The sequence below is a fragment of the Pteronotus mesoamericanus genome, unplaced genomic scaffold (genome assembly GCF_021234165.1).
Source record: "Pteronotus mesoamericanus isolate MK-2021 breed Mesoamerican mustached bat unplaced genomic scaffold, CSHL_Meso_final contig_20, whole genome shotgun sequence".
Classification (NCBI taxonomy): Eukaryota; Metazoa; Chordata; class Mammalia; order Chiroptera; family Mormoopidae; genus Pteronotus; species Pteronotus mesoamericanus.
The window spans coordinates 2,456,370-2,479,007 of NW_026555085.1; the positions used below are offsets into that span (position 1 = coordinate 2,456,370).

The 22,638-nt window shown below is 51.1% G+C and overlaps 4 protein-coding genes across 10 annotated transcripts; 3 read left to right on the plus strand and 1 right to left on the minus strand.

Annotated features, from left to right (window-relative positions):
- Positions 1 to 734: 734 nt before the first annotated feature.
- Positions 735 to 1,616, plus strand: LOC129067915 (protein S100-A11-like). Its single transcript, XM_054570197.1, has 2 exons — positions 735 to 1,139; positions 1,602 to 1,616. Exons 1-2 carry the CDS (start codon positions 735 to 737, stop codon positions 1,614 to 1,616), a joined length of 420 nt encoding a protein of 139 aa, XP_054426172.1.
- A 1,728-nt stretch (positions 1,617 to 3,344) lies between these two features.
- Positions 3,345 to 9,940, plus strand: PPT2 (palmitoyl-protein thioesterase 2). 3 transcript variants are annotated; one of them, XM_054569148.1, is made up of 9 exons: positions 3,346 to 3,463; positions 3,795 to 3,988; positions 4,222 to 4,375; positions 4,859 to 4,954; positions 5,044 to 5,151; positions 5,944 to 6,027; positions 6,146 to 6,230; positions 8,934 to 8,988; positions 9,160 to 9,940. In XM_054569148.1, exons 2-9 carry the CDS (start codon positions 3,803 to 3,805, stop codon positions 9,301 to 9,303), a joined length of 912 nt encoding a protein of 303 aa, XP_054425123.1. In that variant the 5' UTR covers positions 3,346 to 3,463; positions 3,795 to 3,802; the 3' UTR covers positions 9,304 to 9,940. The 3 variants fall into 3 exon arrangements, with proteins under 3 accessions (XP_054425125.1, XP_054425123.1, XP_054425124.1); XM_054569149.1 differs by having other exon boundaries at positions 3,401 to 3,423; XM_054569150.1 differs by lacking the exons at positions 8,934 to 8,988; positions 9,160 to 9,940 and adding an exon at positions 6,731 to 7,069 and having other exon boundaries at positions 3,345 to 3,463.
- A 906-nt stretch (positions 9,941 to 10,846) lies between these two features.
- Positions 10,847 to 13,542, plus strand: EGFL8 (EGF like domain multiple 8). Its single transcript, XM_054569157.1, has 9 exons — positions 10,847 to 11,003; positions 11,470 to 11,601; positions 11,799 to 11,921; positions 12,025 to 12,137; positions 12,231 to 12,326; positions 12,425 to 12,595; positions 12,682 to 12,767; positions 12,840 to 12,993; positions 13,271 to 13,542. The coding sequence occupies exons 1-9, from the start codon at positions 10,978 to 10,980 to the stop codon at positions 13,318 to 13,320; spliced, it is 951 nt and encodes a 316-aa protein (XP_054425132.1). The 5' UTR covers positions 10,847 to 10,977; the 3' UTR covers positions 13,321 to 13,542.
- AGPAT1 (1-acylglycerol-3-phosphate O-acyltransferase 1) lies at positions 13,537 to 22,280 on the minus strand. Of its 5 annotated transcripts, XM_054569155.1 has the most exons (9): positions 20,348 to 20,626; positions 19,987 to 20,016; positions 17,322 to 17,405; positions 16,478 to 16,686; positions 16,120 to 16,253; positions 15,691 to 15,866; positions 15,435 to 15,530; positions 15,236 to 15,308; positions 13,537 to 14,746 (listed from the first exon to the last, which is right to left on the minus strand). In XM_054569155.1, the coding sequence occupies exons 4-9, from the start codon at positions 16,675 to 16,677 to the stop codon at positions 14,562 to 14,564; spliced, it is 864 nt and encodes a 287-aa protein (XP_054425130.1). In that variant the 5' UTR covers positions 16,678 to 16,686; positions 17,322 to 17,405; positions 19,987 to 20,016; positions 20,348 to 20,626; the 3' UTR covers positions 13,537 to 14,561. The 5 variants fall into 5 exon arrangements, with proteins under 5 accessions (XP_054425130.1, XP_054425126.1, XP_054425131.1 ...); XM_054569151.1 differs by lacking the exon at positions 19,987 to 20,016; XM_054569156.1 differs by lacking the exons at positions 17,322 to 17,405; positions 19,987 to 20,016; positions 20,348 to 20,626 and adding an exon at positions 21,723 to 22,280.
- Positions 22,281 to 22,638: the final 358 nt, after the last annotated feature.

Genomic DNA, 22,638 nt, shown 5'->3' on the forward strand with positions numbered 1-22,638 from the left:
CAAGGCTGGCTGTAGTGGTTAGATTGCACGGGGGATTGAGCAGGTGCTCAGTGGATTCAGTTCCCCAGTTCCCCAAAGATCTGGTTCATTCCATTTAGGTCTCCCCTCTTCAGCTTCCCTCAAAGTCCCTTGCGAGGTCCCAGAATCTTCTCCCAAGTTCTTGACCCTAGTTAACCCACTTGAGGAGAGACAACTGTGTATGAGAGAACTGTGTGCAGAGTTGAGACCTGCGATGGCCTGAAAAGTTCCCAGGATTATGGTCTCGACCTGCCACCCTGGCCTGGGGTGAATGCGGAGGTAACCTGGGAGGCTCGGGTCTATAATTCCGAGTAAGCAGTGCCTGGGAGGTGGGAGCAGGAAGGACCAAGAGGAAGCTTAGGGGATGCATTGATACTTTCTTCCACCTGGGTGAACAAGCTAAAGTGCTCTGGGAGAGGGAGGGGATGAATCAACTGCTCATTTCTGGAAGCTCGATTTGGGAATATGCACTTGATCCCTCTTCCCCCCTTTGTTTACTGGGCTTCTTAGAATTCCTGGTCCCATCAGTGTTCAGATTCATTTCTTAAATCCCCCCACCCCACCCTGGCTGGATATGCCAGTTAATTAGAGCACCATCCTGATGTGCCAACATTGCAAGTTTGATCCCACATCAGTGACCTACAAGAATCAGCAAAGAGCCCGGCCCACCCACCGCAGCCCAGAGCTTGTTGCACCGCACCTCGCTGTACTCTGACATGGCAAAAATGTCCAGCCCTGCAGAGACTGAGCGATGCATTGAGTCTCTGACTGCTGTTTTCTGGAGGTATGCTGGAAAGGACAGTAACAGCTCTACACTTTCCAAGACTGAGTTCCTAACCTTCATGAATACAGAACTGGCTGCCTTCACAAAGAACCAAAAGGACCTCGGTATCCTTGACCACAGGATGAAGAAATTGGATGTGAACAGTGATGTGCAGCTAGAGTTCCAAGAATTTCTTAATCTTACTGGCAGTCTGGGGGTAGCTTGCCACGAGTCCTTTAGTCGTTCCCGGAAGTACACCCGAGGAGCCCTGGGAGCTGGCCTCCATACCAACCCCCTTTCCTTTCAGCTTCCTAGTCATCATCATCTCCTCATGGACCACACATACCCTGAGCCCAGTGTATCCACCACCCCATGCATATCCCTCCTGCTGTTAGTAATAAAACACTTTTTAAAACACACACACACACACACAGAATCAACAAATGCACAAATAAGTGGAACAACAAATTGATGTTTCTCTCTCCCCCTTCCTCTCTAAAAATTCAATAAGTGAAATTTAAAAATAAAATTTAAAAAATCCCTCCACCTCCCTCACCCCCAAGACATAAAGCCACCTCCTAAATCAATCTGGGCGCACAGCGGTAATCGCTGTCTTTTTATTAGCTTATCCATCTTGGGAGTGTATAGATGCAGAGGGATGGAGAAGATGGGCATTCTACCCAGACTTATAGGAGTTGGACTTTTTGCAAAGACACAGTCAGGGAATCATTATTACCCCCCACCTTTAGACTAGTACTTCCCAGTTCCTACCTGAGGCAGTCACTCTCCCAGACTGTGTTCTTCCCCTCTGTGTCTAAAGAGAGACTCGAGGTAGCTGTACAGAGATCCCCCCATGGGCCGATACCAGGCTGCAGAGATTTAGATCACAGCCCCTTGTTTTGGTTTCTATGGTGTATGTGTGAGCCCCTAACCATCCACCACCATCTCATCCTCATTCTCCACAATCATTCTACACAAGTTGGGGGTTTAAAAAAAACAAACAAAAACGTTTTATCTATTTATTTTAAGAGAGAGGGGAAAGGAGAAAGAGAGAGGGAAACAGCAATGTGTGAGAAATACATCAGTAGGTTGCCTCTTGCACGCCCCCAAATGGGGGCCTGGCCCACAACCCAGGCATGTGCCCTGATGGGGAATTGAAGCAGCGACCTCTCGGTTCTCAGGCCAGTGCTCAGTCCATTGAGCCACACCAGCCAGAGCTCAAATTGGTTTTATTGGGAGAGATTTAAGACCAACAAAGACCTTGTGAGAAAGGGGTGGGGTTCAGACAAACTGGGAAGTCCTTTTCTCAAGGGAAATGTCTTCCAATGTTAAGTAGAAGTTCCAACTGGGGCACCTGGCGTCCGACGAACTCACTAAGAGTCTGGGGGCTCTGCGAAGAAATAAATGACTTAAAAGATTTATTCAAGGGTCTTAGGGTTTTCAAAATGACAACACAATTAGGCAATACCCGGAATGTTCCCAAGAAGAAAGAAAAGCTGAGAGTTTTTATAGCAAAAAGCACATTCTTCAGAACAATCAGTTTTGCATCCCTAGCCTCTGGATTGGTAATCCTGTAGCTGACCCGTGGTTTAGATACTGGATGTCAGGTGGTTTGGATATCTAAGTACTCTTTCCTTAGTCCTTCAGTGGGTAATCAGAAAGTTATCTTAAAGTCTGATGCATATGGCAGGCATTTTACACAGGACTAGAAAGTTAAAAAAGTTTACGTTAAAATAAGAATAGAATCATTTCTTCATACCTCAACCTACTTAACTTTAGTAATTTAGCAGCTTGGCTTAGTGAGTCCTTTTATTTCTTCACTAAATTCTTTACGGGTATCAGGTCGGGGTTACAGGTGGAGAGGTGGGGATGTCGGGAGCTTGGGAAGTCTGGACTGGGTCGGGGGGTCTGGGTGGAGAGCTGCCCACAGGAGCTCCCTGCTGAGGGCCGGATTGTGAGGGTTACTCTTGTTGAAAGTGTGGTCTAAATCAAGCTAGCAAGCTTGAGTCATGGCTGCCTCAGGGGCCCTCCGCCCCTTGGGGGTGGATCCTTTACGGGGAACTGAGGAGAGCAGGGCAGGAGAAACCGGGCCAGGCTGCTCTTTTAGCTCGAGGGGCCAGGAGGACTCTCCACTTCTCTGCAGACAAGGGCACAACACGCACTTCAGAATCAAGAGTTGTAAGAGGCTAACCTGGGGCGTAGTGGCAGGGGTGGGGTTGGTTCGTCTGGACTGGCTCGAGCCCTCAGCAGGCGACAACGCAGTGTGGCGGACTGCCTTTCCCAATACTGTCCCCCAGCGCCACCCTGGGGAAATTGAACGTCTTGTTTCGCTGCGGAGGCGGGCCAATTGCTCACCGGGGCGAAGGTTTTCTCTATTGCTAGGACCTCTTTCAGCTTCTGCCTCTCCTCAACTATCTAAATGGATCGCTCCGCCTATTCCCTACCCGCTCCTAGAACGCAATGGAAAGTTCCATTGCTCCTCCTATCGGGGCCTGCGTTGCGGGGGACGCTAGCACGGTTGTCAGGGAAAGCCCCGGATGTGACGACTGAGCTCGACCTGAGCCACCTCCCCGCTTCTTTCCCTCTTTCCCCTGCGCGTGCTGTCCTCCCCCTCCCCCCTCCCCCAATCAGATTAGGAAGAGGTAAACAGCGGGCAGAGGGAGGCTCTCAGAGCCAGGCCAGGTTGGAGTTTGCACTCTTTAGGGGACCTATGCTGCTGCTCAGGGGGGTTTCTTGCAAAACCCTGGGTGGTGCACAGCTGGGATGATGTTTTAGGAAGACCCTAGGCCTAGGGACCCAGTCCCTGCGGTGTTGGGGGTGGGGTTTCGCTGCGGGTGGGCGAGTCTACGTGGTAGGGGTGTGGTTGTGGGGAGAAGATTGGAGTAAAAAGTTGGATATTTTGTGACAAGGACCTGCGGTGGGCACAAGCGGGATAGGCTTGACTCCCTGTTGTCTGTTGCGAGGGGAGGAGGCGTTGTCATCTCTCTCACAAGCCCTCATCTCCGCCTCTCAGGCGACAGCATGCTGGCGCTCCGTGGGCCCGGGCTCCCCGTTGTGGGGATCCTGCTCCTGGTGTCCTTCCTGGCGCTGCTCTTGCTGCCTGCAGCCCCTGCACCCCATCGTGCTTCCTACAAGCCAGTCATCGTGGTGCACGGGCTCTTTGACAGTTCGTACAGCTTCCGCCACCTGCTGGAATACATCAATGAGGTCTGGCGGAGGACGGGTCCTTCTGCGGTTGGAGGCATCTACAGTGTTCCGGGAGGGCGAATGCGGACTGAAAGCCGCCCCTCTGGGTCTGCCCGATTCCTTGGGAGCTGGTGCTGGCGTGGGAAGAGTTGGGTGGGGAACGAGATCCCCAGTTCTAGCAGGGCATAGTAACGTGGGCGCAGCCAGGGGGCTTTGTGTTTATTCCCAGCTGCAGCATTGACCCCTTCCCACAGACACACCCCGGGACTGTGGTGACAGTGCTCGATCTCTTCGATGGGAGAGAGAGTTTGCGGCCCCTGTGGGAACAAGTGCAAGGATTCCGAGAGGCTGTGGCCCCCATCATGGCAAAGGCCCCTCAAGGGGTGCATCTCATCTGCTACTCTCAGGGTAGGTGCTCCCCTGCCCCAATCCTAAGGACTATCTTTAGATTGATCCTCGCCTGAGGGACACTTCTTAACGTCCGTCCCTTTTCCTGAACCACATTGTTCTGGCCAGGACCGCGGTGCCGGAACGCTCCATTTCTGGCTTCCCTCAGCACCTGGGTCTCATCTCTGTGTGTGTCCTGAGTGGAGGCCCCCTGCTCTGCTGCCCTCTTCTTTCCCCATTACCCATGGTTCTTGAACCTAAGAGATAGTGAGTGGGGCAGTAAAAAGCACCCTAGAGTTAGAGTCAGAAAACCCAGAATCTAACCCTGACTCTATCATTTACGTGATGTGATGTGATAAATCACGTAAATGTCTGCAGGGCATGTCTGCGTTCGCCGGACCTCAGTCTTGTTTATGTACATTGTGGTGGCAGGAGAGGCAGACTGGGGAAGATGTTAGCCTTGCTGTCCCTAAATCCATACCCACTGTGGTGGTCTGCCTACAGGGGGCCTGGTGTGCCGGGCACTGCTATCTGTGATGGATGAGCACAATGTGGATTCTTTCATCTCTCTGTCCTCTCCACAGATGGGACAGTATGGAGGTGAGTGGGTACTGTGGGCATTACAAAGGGCCCTCAGTTTGGGGGGCACAAATGTTTCGGGATACTTGGCACTGCTGTTCTCTTGCCAGACACTGACTACTTGAAGTGGCTGTTCCCTACCTCCATGAGGTCTAACCTCTACCGGATTTGCTATAGCCCCTGGGGGCAGGAATTCTCCATATGCAACTATTGGCATGGTGAGTAGGGGATGCTAAACTGAGCCTCCATGGAGGCGTGCCCTGGTGGGTAGGGCCTGCTTCTCCCCTTCTACCATAATCAACAGCAATAATAATGGTGATAAATTTATTTTTTGAGCACTTACTTTGTGAACAGGCACTGTTTGCAGGCCAGTGCTCAATCCACTGAGCCGCACCAGCCATGCAACAGGCACTGTTCAAAATGTCTTATGTATATCACCTAGCGTCTCAGAAAGTATAGTCTGGTGCAGTGGTCAAACTTTTTCTTTAAAGAGCCAGAGAGTAAATATTTTTAGTTTTGCAGGCCATATAGTCACAGCTACTCAATTCTGGTACAGTAGTATGAAAGCAGCCATATACCACATGTAAATAATGAGTGTGTCTGTGTTCCAATATAACTTTATTTACAGAAACAAGCAGTGGGCCTAGTGCAAAAGACCATAGATGCTGACTACTTGGGTTTGAAGTCTGACCCTGCTGGGTGACTTTGGCCATTACTTAACCTTCCTGTGACTCAGTTTTCCTCATCTGTAATATAATAATATAGTACTTACCTTGTAGGGTGGTTCTAAGGACTAAATACATTAATGAATACAATATACTTTGAACAGTATCTGGCTTATACTAGGGGCTAAATAAAGGTGTTTGCCATCATGTTTACAATTATTATTGTTGCTACATTATATTACTCTTGACCTTGTCTCTTACTGTAGCCTCCTGTTTGGTCTTCTAATCTCCAGTCTTGCCTCCTCTCCCTGCTTCTCTATTTTTCTCTTTGCTCTTTGTACCCAGATCCCCACCACGATGACTTGTACCTCAATGCCAGCAGCTTCCTGGCCCTGATCAATGGGGAAAGAGACCATCCCAATGCCACTGGTAAGACCCCAGGCTTCTACTTACATTCCATTTTCTGCTTTGCTGATCCCTTGTGTTCCCCTCTCCAGCCTGGCCTGACCCCCGTGACTGACTCAGGCTGTCTTCTTCCAACCCACAGCATGGCGCAAGAACTTCCTTCGTGTGGGCCGCATGGTGCTGATTGGGGGCCCTGACGATGGTGTTATTACCCCCTGGCAGTCCAGGTAATAAGGGACAGTGTGGCCTGAAGATTGGCTAAGGATACCCTCGAATCCCCACCAATCTTCATCTCATGCCTAAAACTGGTTGCACTGTTCTGTTAATGCACACCCCCTCCCCTCTGCCTTCCATGTATCCTTTCAGCCAAGACCAAAACCTGGGAGTCATCCTCCACCCCGTATCTAGCAAGTCACTACGTCTTGCTCATTCTACTTCCTCTCCATCCGTACCACCCTGGTTTTGTAAAAACTTTAAACTTTGAAATAATTACAAATTTATAGGAAGTTGCAAAGGTGGTTTAGAGAGGTCCTGTGTATCCTTCACCTAGTTTCCCCAATGGTTGCGCCCTATGTAACTATAGCACAATATCAAAACCAGGAAATTGACTTTGGCACAATACATTTAGATAGTTCCATGCTATTTTAATCCACTTCCTATCACCTCTTTTACTTAACTCGACTACTGTGATTGCCTCCATATTCATCCTTTCCATCCTATTCCTCAGGAAAATCCAGGTCTCCATGGCACTATTCGCCTGTTTCCGTTACAGATCATCATGAGTTACACGAAATGTTACCTGATCTACTTAGTCACTCATTGAGCACTATGTGCCATGGCACTGTTCTGGGCCCTGTCAATAAAAGAGAAGTTTCTGCTGTTATGTAGCTTACATTCTTGTGGGGGATACAGATAATAGATATAAAAGTAAATGTCAGGTAGTAATAAAATAACGGGGGAAGGGCTTACAGGATGACTGGGAGCCTGTTTTAGATAGTGGCCAGAGAAGTCCTCCTGGAAGAGTTGTCCTTTGAGCCGAGGAAGGAAATGAGGAAGGGAGTTGTGCAACAGTGTGATGGGAGGACAGCACCTGCATAGCCCTGGGCCCGTGAGAGGGAGGAGAGGGACGAGGAGGCCCGCAGGTGCCGGGGGCTGGGGAGGGAGGGGGAGAGGAGGGTGGACGAGGCAGCAGGGAGCCATTATGTTGAGTTCTTGTAGGGCAAAATAAGGCCCTTTACTTCTTTTTTCTAAAATATACACAACATAAAAGTTACCATTTTTAAATGTATAGTTCAGTGGCATTGAATACATTTACATTATTGTGTAACCATCACCACCATCCATCTCTAGAACTTCTTTTTCTTCCCAAACTGAAATTCCATACTCATTAAGACTAACTCCTCAGCCCTGCCTCCCCCAGCTGCTGGCAACCACGACCCTTGACTTGTTATTCTGAGTAAAACGGGAAAGCATTAGAGGGTTTTGAGTGAAGGAGTAACACCCCTTATAAGAAAAGTAAGAGATGGGATTTATTTATATCTCATTTCAGATCTACAACAACCCTATGAAGGTAATAATAACTCACAGTTATATAGCACTTTTTGTCCCAAGGTTCTGTTCTACGTATTTTTCAAATAAAGTTCATTTAATCCTCAAAACAATTCTATGGGTAATTACTATTATCCTCACTTCACATTTTAGGAAACTTGGGTGCAAAGATTAAACTTGCTTATATCCATAGAGTTAGTAAGCAGGTAATGTCAGGCTCTCTGTTAACCACAATGTTTTACTTCCTTTCTACAAAGGAGGTATTTCTTACACAGGACAAAGAGAAGAAGTAACATGCTCAGCTGCACACAGTGGGAGTGTGTGTGGCAGAGCTGGAGTGCAAATCCAGGTCTGTGTGTCCTGACGGCTCTCCCAATAATTTCATACCTAAGAAGTTACCAAAGTAGTACAAAGCAATCTTGTATACTCTTCTCCTAGTTTTCTTAAATGTTAACATTTTACCATGTCCATGTTAGCATTCTCTATATATACATAGTGTGTGAATGATTTGAGAGTAGGTTGTAGACATAATGTCTCTTTACCCTTAATACGTGAGTATGCCAGTGTACATTTCCTACATACAGGGCCTTTTTTATTTTTAAACATATCTGCAATACCATTGTCAAAATCAGGAAATTAACATTGCTTTGGTACTCTATAGATTTTTTTTAAGTATATTTTATTGACTATGCTATTACAGTTGTCCCAATTTTTTTCTCCCCTTTATCCCCCCACTCTCTCGCATTCCGCCCCCCCTCCCCCGCTTAGCTCATGTCCATGGGTCGTACATATAAGTTCTTTGGCTCCTCCATTTCCTATACTATTCTTAACCTCCCCCACCTATTTCGTGCCTATCTATTATGCTTCTTGTCCCTTGCACCTTTCCCCCTATTCTCCCCTTCCCTGCTGATAACCCTCCATGTGATCTCCATTTCTGTGATTCTGTTCCTGTTCTAATTGTTTGCTTAGTTTTTGTTTATGTTTTTTAGGTTCAGATGTTGATAGTTGTGAGTTTGTTGTCATGGTACTCTATAGATCTATTTGCACTTTTTCAATTGTCTTTTTAGAAAAAATTCCAGTGCAAGATACAACCCAGGATCATGTACTGCATTTAGTTTTCATGTCTCTTCAAATCTGGAATACTTCCTCAGTCTCTGTTCAGGACATTGACATTTTGAAGCATTTGGGCCAGCTATTTTGTAAAATGTCCCTCAGTTTGTGTTTGTTGGCTATTTTCTATTCAGGTTACACATTTTTGATGGGAATTCAGTGAAGTGATGCTGTATCCTTAGTGCATCACCTCATGGGGTACATGATGTCCAGTTAAATATTTTGATTTTCTCCAGCTCTCCTGATAACGGCCCACCCCCATCTCTTTGTAGCTTCTTTGGTTTCTATGATGAAAATGAGACGGTTTTGGAGATGGAGGAGCAACTGGTAAGTCTCTGGGATTTCTTCATGCCCTGTCCCAGCTCAGTCTGTAGCCCTCCCTGCTACTGACCCATGAGCTGAAGGATTCACCCTTGGGGAGGGGGCCTGAGACACCAGCAGGAACTCACTTTGTCTCTCTCTCTGTCTTTCTTCCATGTCTCTTCACCTGCCTCAAAGGTTTACCTTCGGGATTCTTTTGGGTTGAAGACTCTCTTGGCCCGGGGGGCCATAGTGAGGTGTCCGATGGCTGGGATTGCCCACACAGCCTGGCACTCCAACCACACCCTTTATGAGACCTGCATTGAACCTTGGCTCTCCTGAGGACCTCCTCAGGGATCCTCTAGGAACTCCCTGGCCTAGAGACCAAGTGGTGGCCTTGGAAAGCAGATGTCGGGCTCTTTTTCGCCTGTGACCATGTCATTGCTCACACACTGCCACCACCAACCAGGGCTCCCGGGACCCCCTCCTCTGCTCTGTGAATGACACATCTTGGTCTCCTCCACTTCATGTATTCAGTTCAGGGTGGTTCCACGCTCTCCCATCCTCCCAAGGCTGAGGTGGGGAAGTGAGAAACCAGGTTTTTAATTTGTGGCCGCTCCTCTGTTTCTGGCTGTGCAGGAGAGGAACCCAGCCTGCCCACAACAGAGGTCTCCTTCCAGTCTGCTCAGGACATTTTTAGCTTCTGTTCTCCCATGTTCCCTTGTCATAAGCTCTCCCATGCCCAGGAAGAACTACCCATGAGAGTAGGTCCTGAGGCTCCCCTATGGGGACAGTTCCATTCTTGAAGTGTCAGTGTTGGGGAATATCTGTGGCCTGCAAGGCCCATCTCAGGTTTGGGGATCCCCCAGTCCCTATGTCCAGTGTTGGGGTACCCCCTGGGAGCCTAGTTTCTTTGAGGCCCCAGCCCCCCTTTTAGCTACCCTTGAGTGGGTGTTACACCAGTATTTATGGAAATAAAGTTCCATTTCCTCGATGTGGCTTGGCTCATTTCCAGGTGAGGGGGACCTGGTTCCCCAAGATGGGTGGAAATGGAGAGCCTGAGGCCTGGGTGCCCAGATGCCTGGTTTGGGGTGGGGCCTTCTTGGTGTTTCTGCTCTTTCAATGCCCATTCTGTGTGGCTTCCTGATTCTCTGTGGGTTCTTTCCTGCTGAGGACAGTTCTCTTTCTGTCTCAGCCTAAGATTAGGAGGCTGAGCCCAGGGCTCCCTCCAGTGGTTTATGCTTCAGCTTCACGGATAGAAATGTCCGTGCTACCCCCAGGCTAGATGAGGGGGCTAGGGTCAGGGTGGGCATTTATTGAGCCTCTTAATGACCTTTGCAGGCCAGAGCTGCATGAGGGGCTGGACAATGAGCCTCCTCTTCCTTGAAAGGAAGAATTTTGGTAGAGACAATAGGGCCCTGTCTGCTCTCGCACAGAGGGTGGTGGCTGACTCAACTGTGCCCTGCCCCCTGCCAGGCCCTGATAAATGTCATCAAGAAATGGCGTCAGTTTTCCTCTTAGTGCCCTGGGTTGCCTCCTTGCCCCTCTGTGATGACTTCCCCTGCTTTCTTTCCTCAGCTGATCTTGCCTCTTCCCCTGTCATCTGACCCCATTTGTTCTCCGCCAGCTCCCTCTCCCTGCTCCCCATTTCTCCCCGACTCTGTGTTGGGTTGAAGGGGGAGGCAAGGGCCAAGGGTACTGGTGGTGTTATGTAGCCAGTAGGCTCTGCCGATTTGGGGAGGGTTCCAGAAATAAGGGGCTTCACGTTTGGAAGATACTTCGAGGGGGCCCTTTGCTGGGGTGGGGTGAAGGTAGTAGGACTTGGACCCCACTGAGCAGACCAAGCTGGGGCTGTGGGGGCGGACTGTGGGAGGGGGCAGGAATGGGAGGACTCTGTGGCCCAGCCCCTCTTCTCTGCAGCAGGCCGGCCTACTCACCAGTCTGAGCTGCTGCTGCTGAGGCTGGTGGCCTGAAGTTTCCGGGAGAGAGGGAAAGGCAGGTGGGAAGAGAGTGTCAATGGGGGGGTCATCCAGAGCCTTAGAGTGAGTTGTGAGTTGGGGGTGTTGTCTGGGTAAGAGGTGTATGTGATAGTGTGGGTGTGTGAGGTAGTAGGAATGTGTGTAAAGTGTGGAGTTTCCAGGTGTGTGGGTTTGTGTGCAAGGAGGGAGGGGGCGTAGTGGTGAATACTTGAGGTTTTGAAGGCAGAAAGAGGGCATGTTAGAGCTTGGAGAGTCATGAGGGGAGGGTTAACTCTGTATGTAGAAGGAAGGGAGGGAGTGTGTCGGAGTGTGAGCCTGTATGGTGCTGCATGGACCACGGCATGCTAAAAGAAGGGTGCTGGTAGTAAATATGTGCGCATGTGTTGGCAATCCTGGTGACTAGTGAAAGTGTGTACAAATGAATGTCCTGTCACTCTTAGAGGGCATCCGCAGACTGCTTTGGAGGGGCAACAGCTGGAGAAGTAAATAGGGGAGGGAAGGGCCATTATTAATTTCTTCTTGCCTGCAGCCGACAGGGCAGTCTGAAGTCAAGGAGAATCATGGGGTCCAGGGCTGAGCTGTGCACTGTCTTAGGCGGACTCTCATTCCTCCTCCTACTGATGTCAGGCAAAGGGTCCAAGGGTGGATCCCTCAAAGAGAGGTGACAATAGAGGGGGCTGGGACAGGGTGAGATCTTAAGGAAACCTGGGGGTGGGTCTTCAGAGGTAGCAAAACAAAGTTTAGAATGGGAGTGAGGCTGTCCCACTGGGCCTCAGTGAGCCTAGAGGGATCTAGGATTCCATGCTCCCCAGGGCCTGGCTCACTCAATGTCTTCTGCCTTCTCCTGCATGGATGCAGTCAGGGAGTCTGCTCCAAGCAGACATTGGTGGTACCACTGCGTTACAACGAGTCCTATAGCCAACCAGTGTATAAGCCCTACCTTACCCTGTGTGCTGGAAGGCGCGTCTGCAGCATGTACAGGTGAGGAGCTGAGAGCTTGGATTCCAGAGTCTTTCAAGAGGAACCCCAAGAACCCCAACCAGGATCCACATGACAGGGTCCACAGTCAGACACTGTGTTCCAGGACCACCTACCGTGTGGCGTGGCGGGAGGTGAGGCGGGAGGTGCAGCAGACACATGCCGTGTGCTGCCAGGGCTGGAAGAAGCGTCATCCAGGGGCGCTCACCTGTGATGAAGGTGAGGCTGGCTCTTCCTGGGACTCAGGGAGGTATGTCCCCAGGGTTAGGAAGCCAGCCGCCCTGTTCCAAACGGCCCTTTCTGCGCCCATAGCAATCTGTGCTAAGCCCTGCGTGAACGGAGGCGTCTGCATTCGGCCTGACCAGTGCGAATGCGCCCCTGGCTGGGGTGGGAGGCACTGTCACGTGGGTGAGTTGGCTTGCCCTACCCCACGGTGGCGCTGGGCCTTCCCTGCCCGCCCGGGTGCCGCCCCACCCCCTAAGCCCCCTCTTCTTTTGGCTAACTAGATGTGGATGAATGTAGAACTGGCGTCATTCTCTGTTCTCACCGTTGTCTAAACACGGTGGGCAGCTTCGTCTGTGACTGCCCGCACGGCCTGGTGCTGGGCCCAGACAGGCGCACCTGCGCAGGGGGTTCCCGGGAGCCTCCAACTAGTGCCAGCATCTTTAGTGTGACCGGTGAGCAGTGGGAGTGTGGGCCGCGGGAAAAGCCAGGCCAGTGGCAGGGCCCGGGCAGTCAGTGGTCACGCCCTCGTTGGTCCCAGCTCAGGAAACAGAAGTGGAGCAGGATGAGCGTGCCTTGAAGAGGGAGATCCGTGAGCTGCGAGGGCGCTTGGAACGGCTGGAGCAGGTGAGACTGGGTACCTGGGCCGAACCGATCATGCCCCATCCCCAACACCCCGAGGCATCTCTTCCTTTGCAGTGGGCCAGGTGGACCAGGGCCTGGGTCCCAGCGGTGCTGCCCATGCCTCCCAAAGACCTGCAGCCGGAACAGGTGGCAGAGCTGTGGGGCTGGGGCGACAGGATAGAGTCTCTCAGCGACCAGGTGCTGCTACTGGAGGAGAGGCTAGGTGCCTGTGAGTCCTCATGCCCCTCTCTGCTGGGACCTCCATCCCCCAACAACTGCCCCCATCTTTACCCAGTTCAGTTTCTTTTCCCAAAACCCGGCCCCAGTACTCACCTTCCCCGTACCGCCCCCGTATATCCGCAGTTCACCACCCCTTCTGGCACCGACCGCAACCTAGTGGTTTCACTTATTGCTGGGTGAGAATGTCAGTCTCCCCAGTACTCAGACCTCCTCCAGGCTGGAGGCAGTCCACAGCCAACATGTCTACCTGTCTTGTCATTAACCAGGCTCCTGTGAGGACAACAGCCTGGACCCAGTCCTCAGCGGGCATCAGTGAGGACCTCTGCAGAACCCCTTGCCCCCTAATTCATACAGAAACTGGAACCACTCCAGTTCTTTGGGATTCACCAGCGAGGGGGTGGGGGGTGGTGGTGGTAGATAAGGTAATTTGCTGCTTAGGAGCAATGTCTTGGTGGGGCCCCCCTGAGTCTTCCAGCTGGCGCAGACTGCCTGGGAGCTGGGAACAGCTTCTTCAACTCCAAACACAGTAGTGTCCAGATCTCTCAATCTTTATTCTGGTTCCTTGCTGTTATCCAGATAATTAATAAAAACCAATTACATAAAACTAAGTCCCACCCTCTCCTTTTGTTCCCAGCCTCTCCCTGTTGTGGGCACAGGTCTGGGATAGGAGGCAGGGAGAGGCTAATGCCACAGGCAGGAAATGAAAACTGGCTCAGAGGGGGGAAATCTCAAAAGAAAGAAATAAATTAAAGCCATCCCCTCCAGCCAGGGTTCAGTGCTTTCCCCCCCAGCCCTCTAGGGAGCAGTGAGTACAGCACCTGCTGGCTGCCTCTTGCTCCTTGTCTGGTTAGAATGGTGTATCAGGGCTGCAGGAGGATGGGTGGGGCCAGGGCCACAGAAGAAATGTACCATGGGGACAGGGGAAGCAGAAATGTGAAGACCAAACTGGCATCCAGAAGAGTGCTCACTCCTGGGCACCTGGGCGTAGGCAGGGATGAGACTTCTGAGTGAGAAGAGTCCAGCCTCCACTGAAAGGAGGCTCCACGCGGAAGGAGGGTGAAGGTGCTGAGGAGTATTCCCAGGAAGAGCCTGGGAGGAGCGTTCCAGGCACCAGCTTCCAGGCACAGCACGAGGAGTCCTCCTCACAATGAATCCACTGAATCCATGGACGTCAGGGTGGGAAATTGTTCCACAAAATGGACGAGTCCACTGGTCAATTTGGGGTGGAGAAGGAGAAGACCACAAAGGAAGAAGGTCCAATGGGGACAGAATGGAGTGCTCCCGCCTCTGTGTAGGCTGGCCCAGTGAAGATGAGGGGGAGGCAACCGTCTCACAGACACGATGGCACAGGAGTGGGTAAGGGTCAGAGTGGAGACTGCACCGAGGCAGGAGACTCCATGGGGAGAGCTGGGGTGGGCAGAGACATTCACTTCAGAAGCTGAAGATTCCAAAGAGGTCATGGAGTAGGGAGAGGGGAAATGAAGAGGGTTTGGCCCTGCTTCACAACCCACTGGGCTGGGAGGTGTGTGGAGGAAGGTGGGTAGATGGGAAGGGAGCTCAGAGCTGGGTCTCGCCCACTCCTCCAGGCTTCTTCAGATAGTCACCACCACCCCTGCCATCAGTGGAGATTTCCAGGAAAACAGTGAGCATGGAGTGGCGGACTCTGTCAGCCAGAGCTGGGACGTCATCTGGTGTCAGCCCTTCTGTGGGCACTGGGGGCAGCACTCGGACCTGACATCGCCCTGCGAAGGGGATGAGCACAGTCAGGGCCTGTCTGCCCAGGACTCTGCCCACAGCTTGGGCCCAGTTTCTGAGCTCTCAAGCTACTCCCCTCAACCTTTTAGTGCTCTTCCTCTGACCCTGGACAACTGCCTCTCTGCTTGCCAGGTGCTATCCGTTCCTTGCGGTCCTCCTGCATAAAGCCTTCCTCAAACCCCAGTCTAGACATGGGACCCTTCCAGCCCCCACTGCCTAGATTTAGGGTTTACTGCTCAGTGTTACAGCTTTGCACACAGAGGCCTTATCTTTCCTGCAGTATAGTGATGGCCTCTCTTGAAGGGACCAAATGTTACCTAACTAGCGGGGTATGGTGGGTGCTTAATACTTATTGGCCGATGATCCTGTGGATATCTCGCAACTCTGACAGACTGATCCTGCCTTATAGGGATGACCCTCTGCATCTGCCATGACCTTTCTGGCCCCCCACCCCCAGATTTGCTCAGAGCCCTCACCAGAAGTGAAACGACGCTCCTTTTTGCAGTAGAAATCTTGATAGGAGGACATGACGATGGGGACAATGGGGACCTGGGGAAGGGGGAAAGTGATCAGCCCATGATCTCTTCTGAGACCCCCATGACAAGTCTTTGTGGGAGAGGAAGGGACAGTGGGGGGCTGGTGCAGGGGGTCGGCAGAAGGAAAAGTAGTCATCACCTGGGCCTGCACTGCAAGGTGGAAGGCACCGCGTTTGAAGGGCAGCATGGAGCCATTGTGGTTTCTTGTGCCCTCAGGAAAAACCCAGACCCGCACCTGGGGAAGAAAGAGGGTCAAGGAAGACATACATGTATGGAAGGGGTGCAAAAAGAGTTGTGATGCTGTAATGGGATTTCTGAGTAATCTTCTGGCCCTGCTTATCAGTACCTTTACAACTGTTCAACTTCATACCCCCCATGCTCCCAGGGTGACTCACGTCCTGGGTGAGCAGGGTCTGGGCGACCTCGGACATGACACTGATGGCGTCCCCAGTGCGCTTCCGGTCGATGAAGATGACTCCAGCCAGCCAGCAGGCCAGCCCAGCAGAGCCGGCCCACAGTAGCTCCCGCTTGGCAATGGGCACACATCGGCCAGGCAGGACCTCCATCATTCCTGGGCACAGGTGGGGTGGGGTGAGCATCAAGGTGGAGGCGGCCCACCTCACACAGGTCTACTAGGGCCTGGATATAAAGGAAGAGGAGACTGGGGGGCAGGGCCAGGGAAGTACTGAGTGGATGGAAGGGTGACTAAAGGTCTACCATCCTGCTTACGAGAGAAAGGTGAGCAACTCCAAAAGAGAAGATTCTGGGGAAGGTTCCAGGAGGAAGGGCATGGTTGGGGGAGGTGTGTTCTAGGAGGGCCTCACCAAGCAGGTCGAGGGAGCTCTGGTGGTTGGAGACAACGACGTAGGGCTGTGAGGGAGGGAAGTGGTGAGCCCCTCGTACTTCCACTCGGATCCCATACAGGTATTTGATGTGGAGCAGCATCAGACGCAGGATCCTATGGGGTTGTCATGGCAAGCGGTTCCAGCAGGGTCCACCAACACTCACCTATATGCCTCAGCTCCCTCCTACCCTCCCTTCTTTCTGGGTGTCTTTGAAGTCTTCTCCCCTTCCTTGTCCCTGAACTCAACTCAGTCTCTCCTACACACCGCATGCCTGCCCCATCCACTGCTCGCTTCCAGCCCTCAGGTTCCCTCATCATCCAACACCCCTGGCCCTCACTTCATGTTCTCGACATTGCGTCCTCGCACAGCACACACAGGGATGGCGAGCACAGCCAGGAAGAGGATCCAGCCATTGTAGAAGGCCATCTTGAAGAAGTACTTGGCACTGGGGCTACAGAACCACAGGGTGGGCAGCAGGAAGAGCAGTAGCAGGCAGAGCAGCAGCAACACTGTCCATGCCCCTGGCCACAGCTCCATTCTGGTTACCTGCGGGGATAGGGTGAGGGACAGTGGGCCTGATTCCTGCACTGGGTGGGGCAGATGAAGCACAGAAGGCAGGAGACACAGAATGGGGCCAGGGGTCCCACTGAAACCCTCTCTAGGGTGGAGGCAGTGGGGAGCTTGGGACTGGTCTCCCACACCGTTCTCTGAAGGCTCCAGATATCTTTAGATACACAAGAGACATGAGACATGCACATCCACAAGTCACAGATGTGTGATGATAAAAGGACAACAATAAAAAAAGAGAGGAGAGCAAACAGTAGCAGTATCTCATAAGGGTTTACACCTGCGCTGTCCAACCCAGCAGCTGCCAGCCACATAAGGCTACTGAGTACTTGAAATGTGGCCTAGTCCTAATTGAAATGTGCTGGAAATGTAAAATACACATCAGATCTCAAAAACTTTGAATGAAAACCTTTTATATTGATTACATTTTGAAATTACAAACTTTTGGGTTCAAGAGTATATTACAATTAATTTCACCCTCCTATTTTTTACCAAAAAATTTAAATTTGTGGCTTGCATTACATTTGTGCTAGACAAGGGTGGCCTATATACTATATTAAACCACAAACTTTACATTTTATAGGAAACAGGCACAGAGAGGTTAAATAACTTACCTGAGGTGATATGGCTCCTCAGAGGCACCTCCTAGTTTTCAACCTAAGCAGCTTGTGCCCCTAACCACTCAGTCACACTGCCGCCTGTATGCATATACATAGGTGCACACACAGCAGATACAGTGAAAGTCACAAAAGTCACAAAATGCCCACAGACATTCTCAAGGGCTGACTGGCAAGAATAAAGGCTCTGTCACTCTGCAAACACAGGCACACAAAGACAGACTAGTTCACATACACACAAATTTATAATCACATTCAGTGACAGATGAAAGATTAGAAATGCATACCTAGAAAAATCCCTCTCCACCCAGGCAGCCTCCCTTGTTCCAGATAAAGCCACGGACATACCAGGAGTAACTACATCTATCAATCCTGCTTCCACAGACAGGCAAGGGAATCCCACCACTTCTTCCCTCCCTCCTAGCGACATCAGAGGCAGTTTGGTCAGGCAGGTACGGAGGGTAAGGTCTCACCAAGTGAAAAAAAAGAGGGCAGAGAGTAAAAGGGATATCACGCCACCTGCCCTGGGAGAGGGAAGGGCTCAGGAGGAAGATGGGCACGCACCCAGAACCTGCCTTCCAGGCTGTTCCTCCTTCCTCCATTCTGCTGCCACACTTCTGGGGACACGGTCACAATTCACAAAAACATTCAGGCAAATGACATCAAGGCCAAAGACACACCTTTCCAATGACGGGAAGGGCTGTGCTCAAAGTTAAGCCCATTGCCAAGAGCAAAGGTAACAGGCAATAGAGGAAATAGGAGTCTCTGCCTGCTCTAACTAAAATGGTAGGCTCTGGAGCGGCCCCATCCCACTGCCTCTGCAAGTTTGGAGCAACATTCCTCCCCCTGGACTATTTGCAATAGGCTCCTCACTTTCCCCCTCCAATTCTTCTTCCACATGGCAACCAGAGATTTTTCTGTAATACAGATCTGGGCATATCCCTGTCTTGCCTAAAGGCCCTCCTTGACAAGTTGACTTCTGCTTACATCTTCCGCCACATGCCCACAAACACTTCTTTACCCCAAACTGCTTTACTTCAGTTCCTAAGACACACCATGATCTTTCAGGCTTCTGTGCCATGAACATTCTGTTCCTTTTGGCTGGAATGCCCTCCCACCCCCTTCACCCGCCTCACTTAGCTCAGTGTCACATGTTGGAGGTCTTCCTGAACCCCTCCATGCCTGATTTTTCATTACACTTTTATCTTAATCACTGGTTCTCGAAGTGTGAAAATGCAACTTCTTGGACCCCACCCAGATCGCTTGGATCAGAAATTTTGGGTATTGGGCCCATTAATCTGTATTTTAATATGCCTTCCTGGTGAGTTTGAAATCCACTGATCTTGACACTACTGCGTATAACTGCTCACTGTCATTTTTGTTTTCCTCTCTAGTCTATAAGCAGCTTGAGAACAGGGACTCTGTCTTATCCCCAATGCCCATGACAAAAGGAGGCAGAGAAGGGCTCATAAACATTTGCTGACCAGACCATAAGGCTGTGTACATAACCCACACAAGCATAATGAATGACAGAGATGAAGATTCAACTTAAGATAGCTACTCTCTTGAGGACTACTAACTATGAAAAGTTACTGGGAGAACAGTGAACACACCAAGCCTAACAGTAAGCTACCCTCAATATATACATTTGATACCTGGCCACAGTGAAAGTAGAGTGACAACAATCAAGATGGTACATACTATCGTACACACAAGAGAAACATACAGAATGGGGATTAACATGCTAGGGGGAAAGATGCTGCCATCATCAAATACATGCCAACAGCGCAGAGTTAGGGACAGGTAATGTGCATGGCAGGGCTGACCCTGCGGCATGCACTGAGCTCCGTGACCTCAGGCTGTACACAGCCACTAGAGAGACAATGTGTGGGAAGACACACAGGCCAGAGAGGTCAGCAAGGCAAGGCTTGGTTCTTTGGGGAGATGGAGGCTCAGTTACCCACTCTAATAGGTAATAGTAAGTGTCCTCTCTGGAGAAAAAATATCTAAGAATTTATAAACACAATGGAGTGCCAAGTGAGTTAATGAGCACAGGGCTCCCAAGATATACTGTCAAATAAAATTAAGAAATAGTAATGTGTAACCATAAGCACACATGCTTTGAACATGGCACATCAGCATATCATGCGAAGGGGCATGCATATGTGCAGAGTGAACCCTAACTGTGAAAACATGCAGCTCACAAAGGGAGCAAGTGCTAGTCAGATAGGCCATGGGTCCCACACATGAAGACCGCTGCATATGGTGGGACCATGGACAGAACATGTGAGCCCAAGAAAACAAAGTATAATCTCTACATGCTCAAGTAAACATGCAGAAACATAACATGTGCAAGAAATATGAAATCAACAATAGGTGCAATATGTACATGAAAACACACACTTGAATATGTCAAGACAGATGTGAGACATGGACGTAAGATATAAGAATGGGCAATTCTGATGGAAAATAACACACTATTTCTCCATAGCCCATTGAGAGCATTGGACAACCTAGCTGCACACAGCCATTAATTATGTCAAAGGTACACAGACTCAACATAGAAAACATGGCCCCCAAAAGGCATCTGAGTGTCAGTAAGGTCTAGCAGTGCAGACGGCCACTGAAAAACAAGAGGCTCTATGCCTGGATGGAAACAGACCTGTCCAGGGGCATTCCTAGGAAGCAAATTCTGCTGGGGAAGAAGGGCAATAAACCATCTTCTCCCAGTGACAACCCCCAAGAGTCAGGTGAGGCCAAAGGGTAAAGAAAGGAATTGGGGAAGGTGTAGGAATTCTCTCTCCAGGATTCCCTGTACACGCCCCATCCCCAACTCACAGGGTCTCCGCCTCTCCTCCCCCTGTCTCCTCCATCCTTTCTCCCTTTCAGGCCCTCTCCCCCCAGTCGGTCCTTTTCCCAACAACCCGCTCCCCAGTCCGCCCTCCGAGACCCAATCTCTCTCCCACCCTCTCCTCCGTGTCCCTTTCAGCACCCTCCCCGCCCCCTCCCTTTCCTGCCCCCACCTCAGTGGGGAGGGGGGCCTAAGAAGGTGGCCCCCTCCCCAGCCAGGCTTCGGCAGCGGTGGTGATGGGTGGCTGTGTCTCTGCCTCGGTCAGGGTGTCGGTGCCAAGGGCACGATAGGATTTGGGGGTATCCTAGCCCCGGCCGATGGAGGGGAGGTGAGAGTGGGAGTCTGGGCCCATAGCGGTAGGAGTGGTTGGGGGTTGTCTCCCCAGCTCCCTCCCTCCCTTCCTGCTGTCTGAGGGCTTGGGCTGCTGCCGCCGCCGCTATCTCCCCTACCCCTCCCCAACGCCTGCTGGTTTCCGGGGCTGGTCAGGAAGTAGGGGGCGGTGATGGACAGCCTGTTTGGCCAATCGCCTCCCAGGCACCTAGGCCTCGCCTTCCTACGTCTACCAGTCTCCTCGCGCTAGCTCAGCTCGAAGACAGCTGGGCTCTGCCAGTCTCAGTCCTCTGGATGCAGCTGCATCTTTTTTCCTCCATAAAACTCCCTTTCAGCAAACACGACATGTGTGTCCATACGTGCCGTACTCCTTTCTTGTCCTATTTCTTCTCAGCCTTCGTCAGTTCTCCTGTCACTTTTTCTTGGTTTCGTCCTTTCTCCTTAGTTCGCATATCTGCTGCTGCTTATTCCCTCCAACTCTTTTCCAAGACCCCCTTTCCTGGACCCCCATTCAATTCCAAATATTTATCAAGCATCTACCATAGGCCAAGCAGAGTCCTTCACCTCTTTTTGTCCCTCCAGGGCTCCATTTCATCTCACCTCACCTCCCAGCCCTCTAGTGTGGTCTCTGTCCTTTGTCCCCTCACTACCTCCCAGCAGTCCAACTCCCCCTGCCCCCGCCTCTTTAAAGAGAAAGGATACTATCAGGCCCTTTTCCCGCCCGTCTCTCCGTGCTCTTTAACCTCAGTACTTTTTCTAGTTCCATCCTATTAGTTTCCTTACTTACCCAAGCTGAGACAACCCCTCTCCCCAACACAGAATCTGGGTGCATCTATTCTTACACTGGAAGTTGGGCATTAGCGTTGTTTCCTTGGGAAAAAAAATACTGAGGAAGAACGCTGATTTCTCTGGGATAAGTATGCCTCCTTAATTTTGTAGCCCTGTACCTAGCTTCGTCTCCAGCCCGTGCTCCCAATACTCCCACTATCCCTTTACCAGGACCATTCCATCACTACTTCTTCCTTGGTCTCCACCTCTCCTGAAATACTTTTCCCCTACACTTCTACAGAACTCCTGAACCCTCACTTCCCCTGCTTTTACAAGGTTGTTGCTAAACTGCCCTCAGCCCGTGTCTGCCCCGTCCCGACACACCGTTGCCGTGAGTTTACAGGCTCTGAAGGAGATGTAAAGAGCACTGGTAGTGGGAGGAGTGTTACCTAGTTCTGCTCCTCGGGCCACAATGAGGGTCACTGACTGAAGAACAAAGGCCCAAACTCGTAAGAAAATCCCGAGATCTGAAGCAGCTTGCCTAAGTCCCAGGGGTCCAGCCCATGAGGAAGACCCCAGTTCTCCAGGACATTTTACAAGGAAGGGGCGGGCCTAACCCCATTCCGCGCGGGTCGTCTCGGAAGGGGGCGGGTAATTGCCCCTTCTGCACCCACTCACAAGGGGGTGGAGCTAGGCCCTCTCTGCTATTAAGGTTTAAAAGGAGTCGAGTTCAACTGTTATACGAGTCCCTTAAAAAACGGATGGGCCTTTAGTTTAGTTCTGCTCTGAAAATCACCTAAAGAGGAGCGGGCTGAGTCGTCCAGCCGAGGGAGGTGGGTTAACACCAGAGCCGCAAGCCGATGCTCGCACAGTCCAAACGTCGGGCTAATCCCAGTTGTCCCTTCTTCACTAAGAGGGAGGGTCGGACCCAAGTTTTGCTCTCTACGTCACCGAAGGAGGCCGAAGCCATTTTGGACCCTGCGACCCTAGTATTTGCCCTCTTTTCCGAGCTCTTCGCTGTCTTTTCCGATCTCGGCCAATTAGGGGCGAAAGGAACGAACCAATCAGGACAGAGAGGCCACACCCGGATGAGGCTGAGCCGAGCCTTTGAACCCCCCCAAACCCAACCAATGGTAGAACAGTCACCATGGCGACAGTATAGCGGCGAAGGGATGAGGCCCTCGAGAATGCTCAACCCTCACATGATTGGTCCACCCCTTCCCGCCGCCTGCTGCACACGCGCATTTTGCTTAACCACCATTTTTCCGTCGCGTTCTAGCCAATCAATTGCTTTGAAGCCATAAGCTCCAAAGTCCAATAGGAATCCGTACAGTCTCAGAAAGCGGAAGTGAAGGAAAGAAAGCG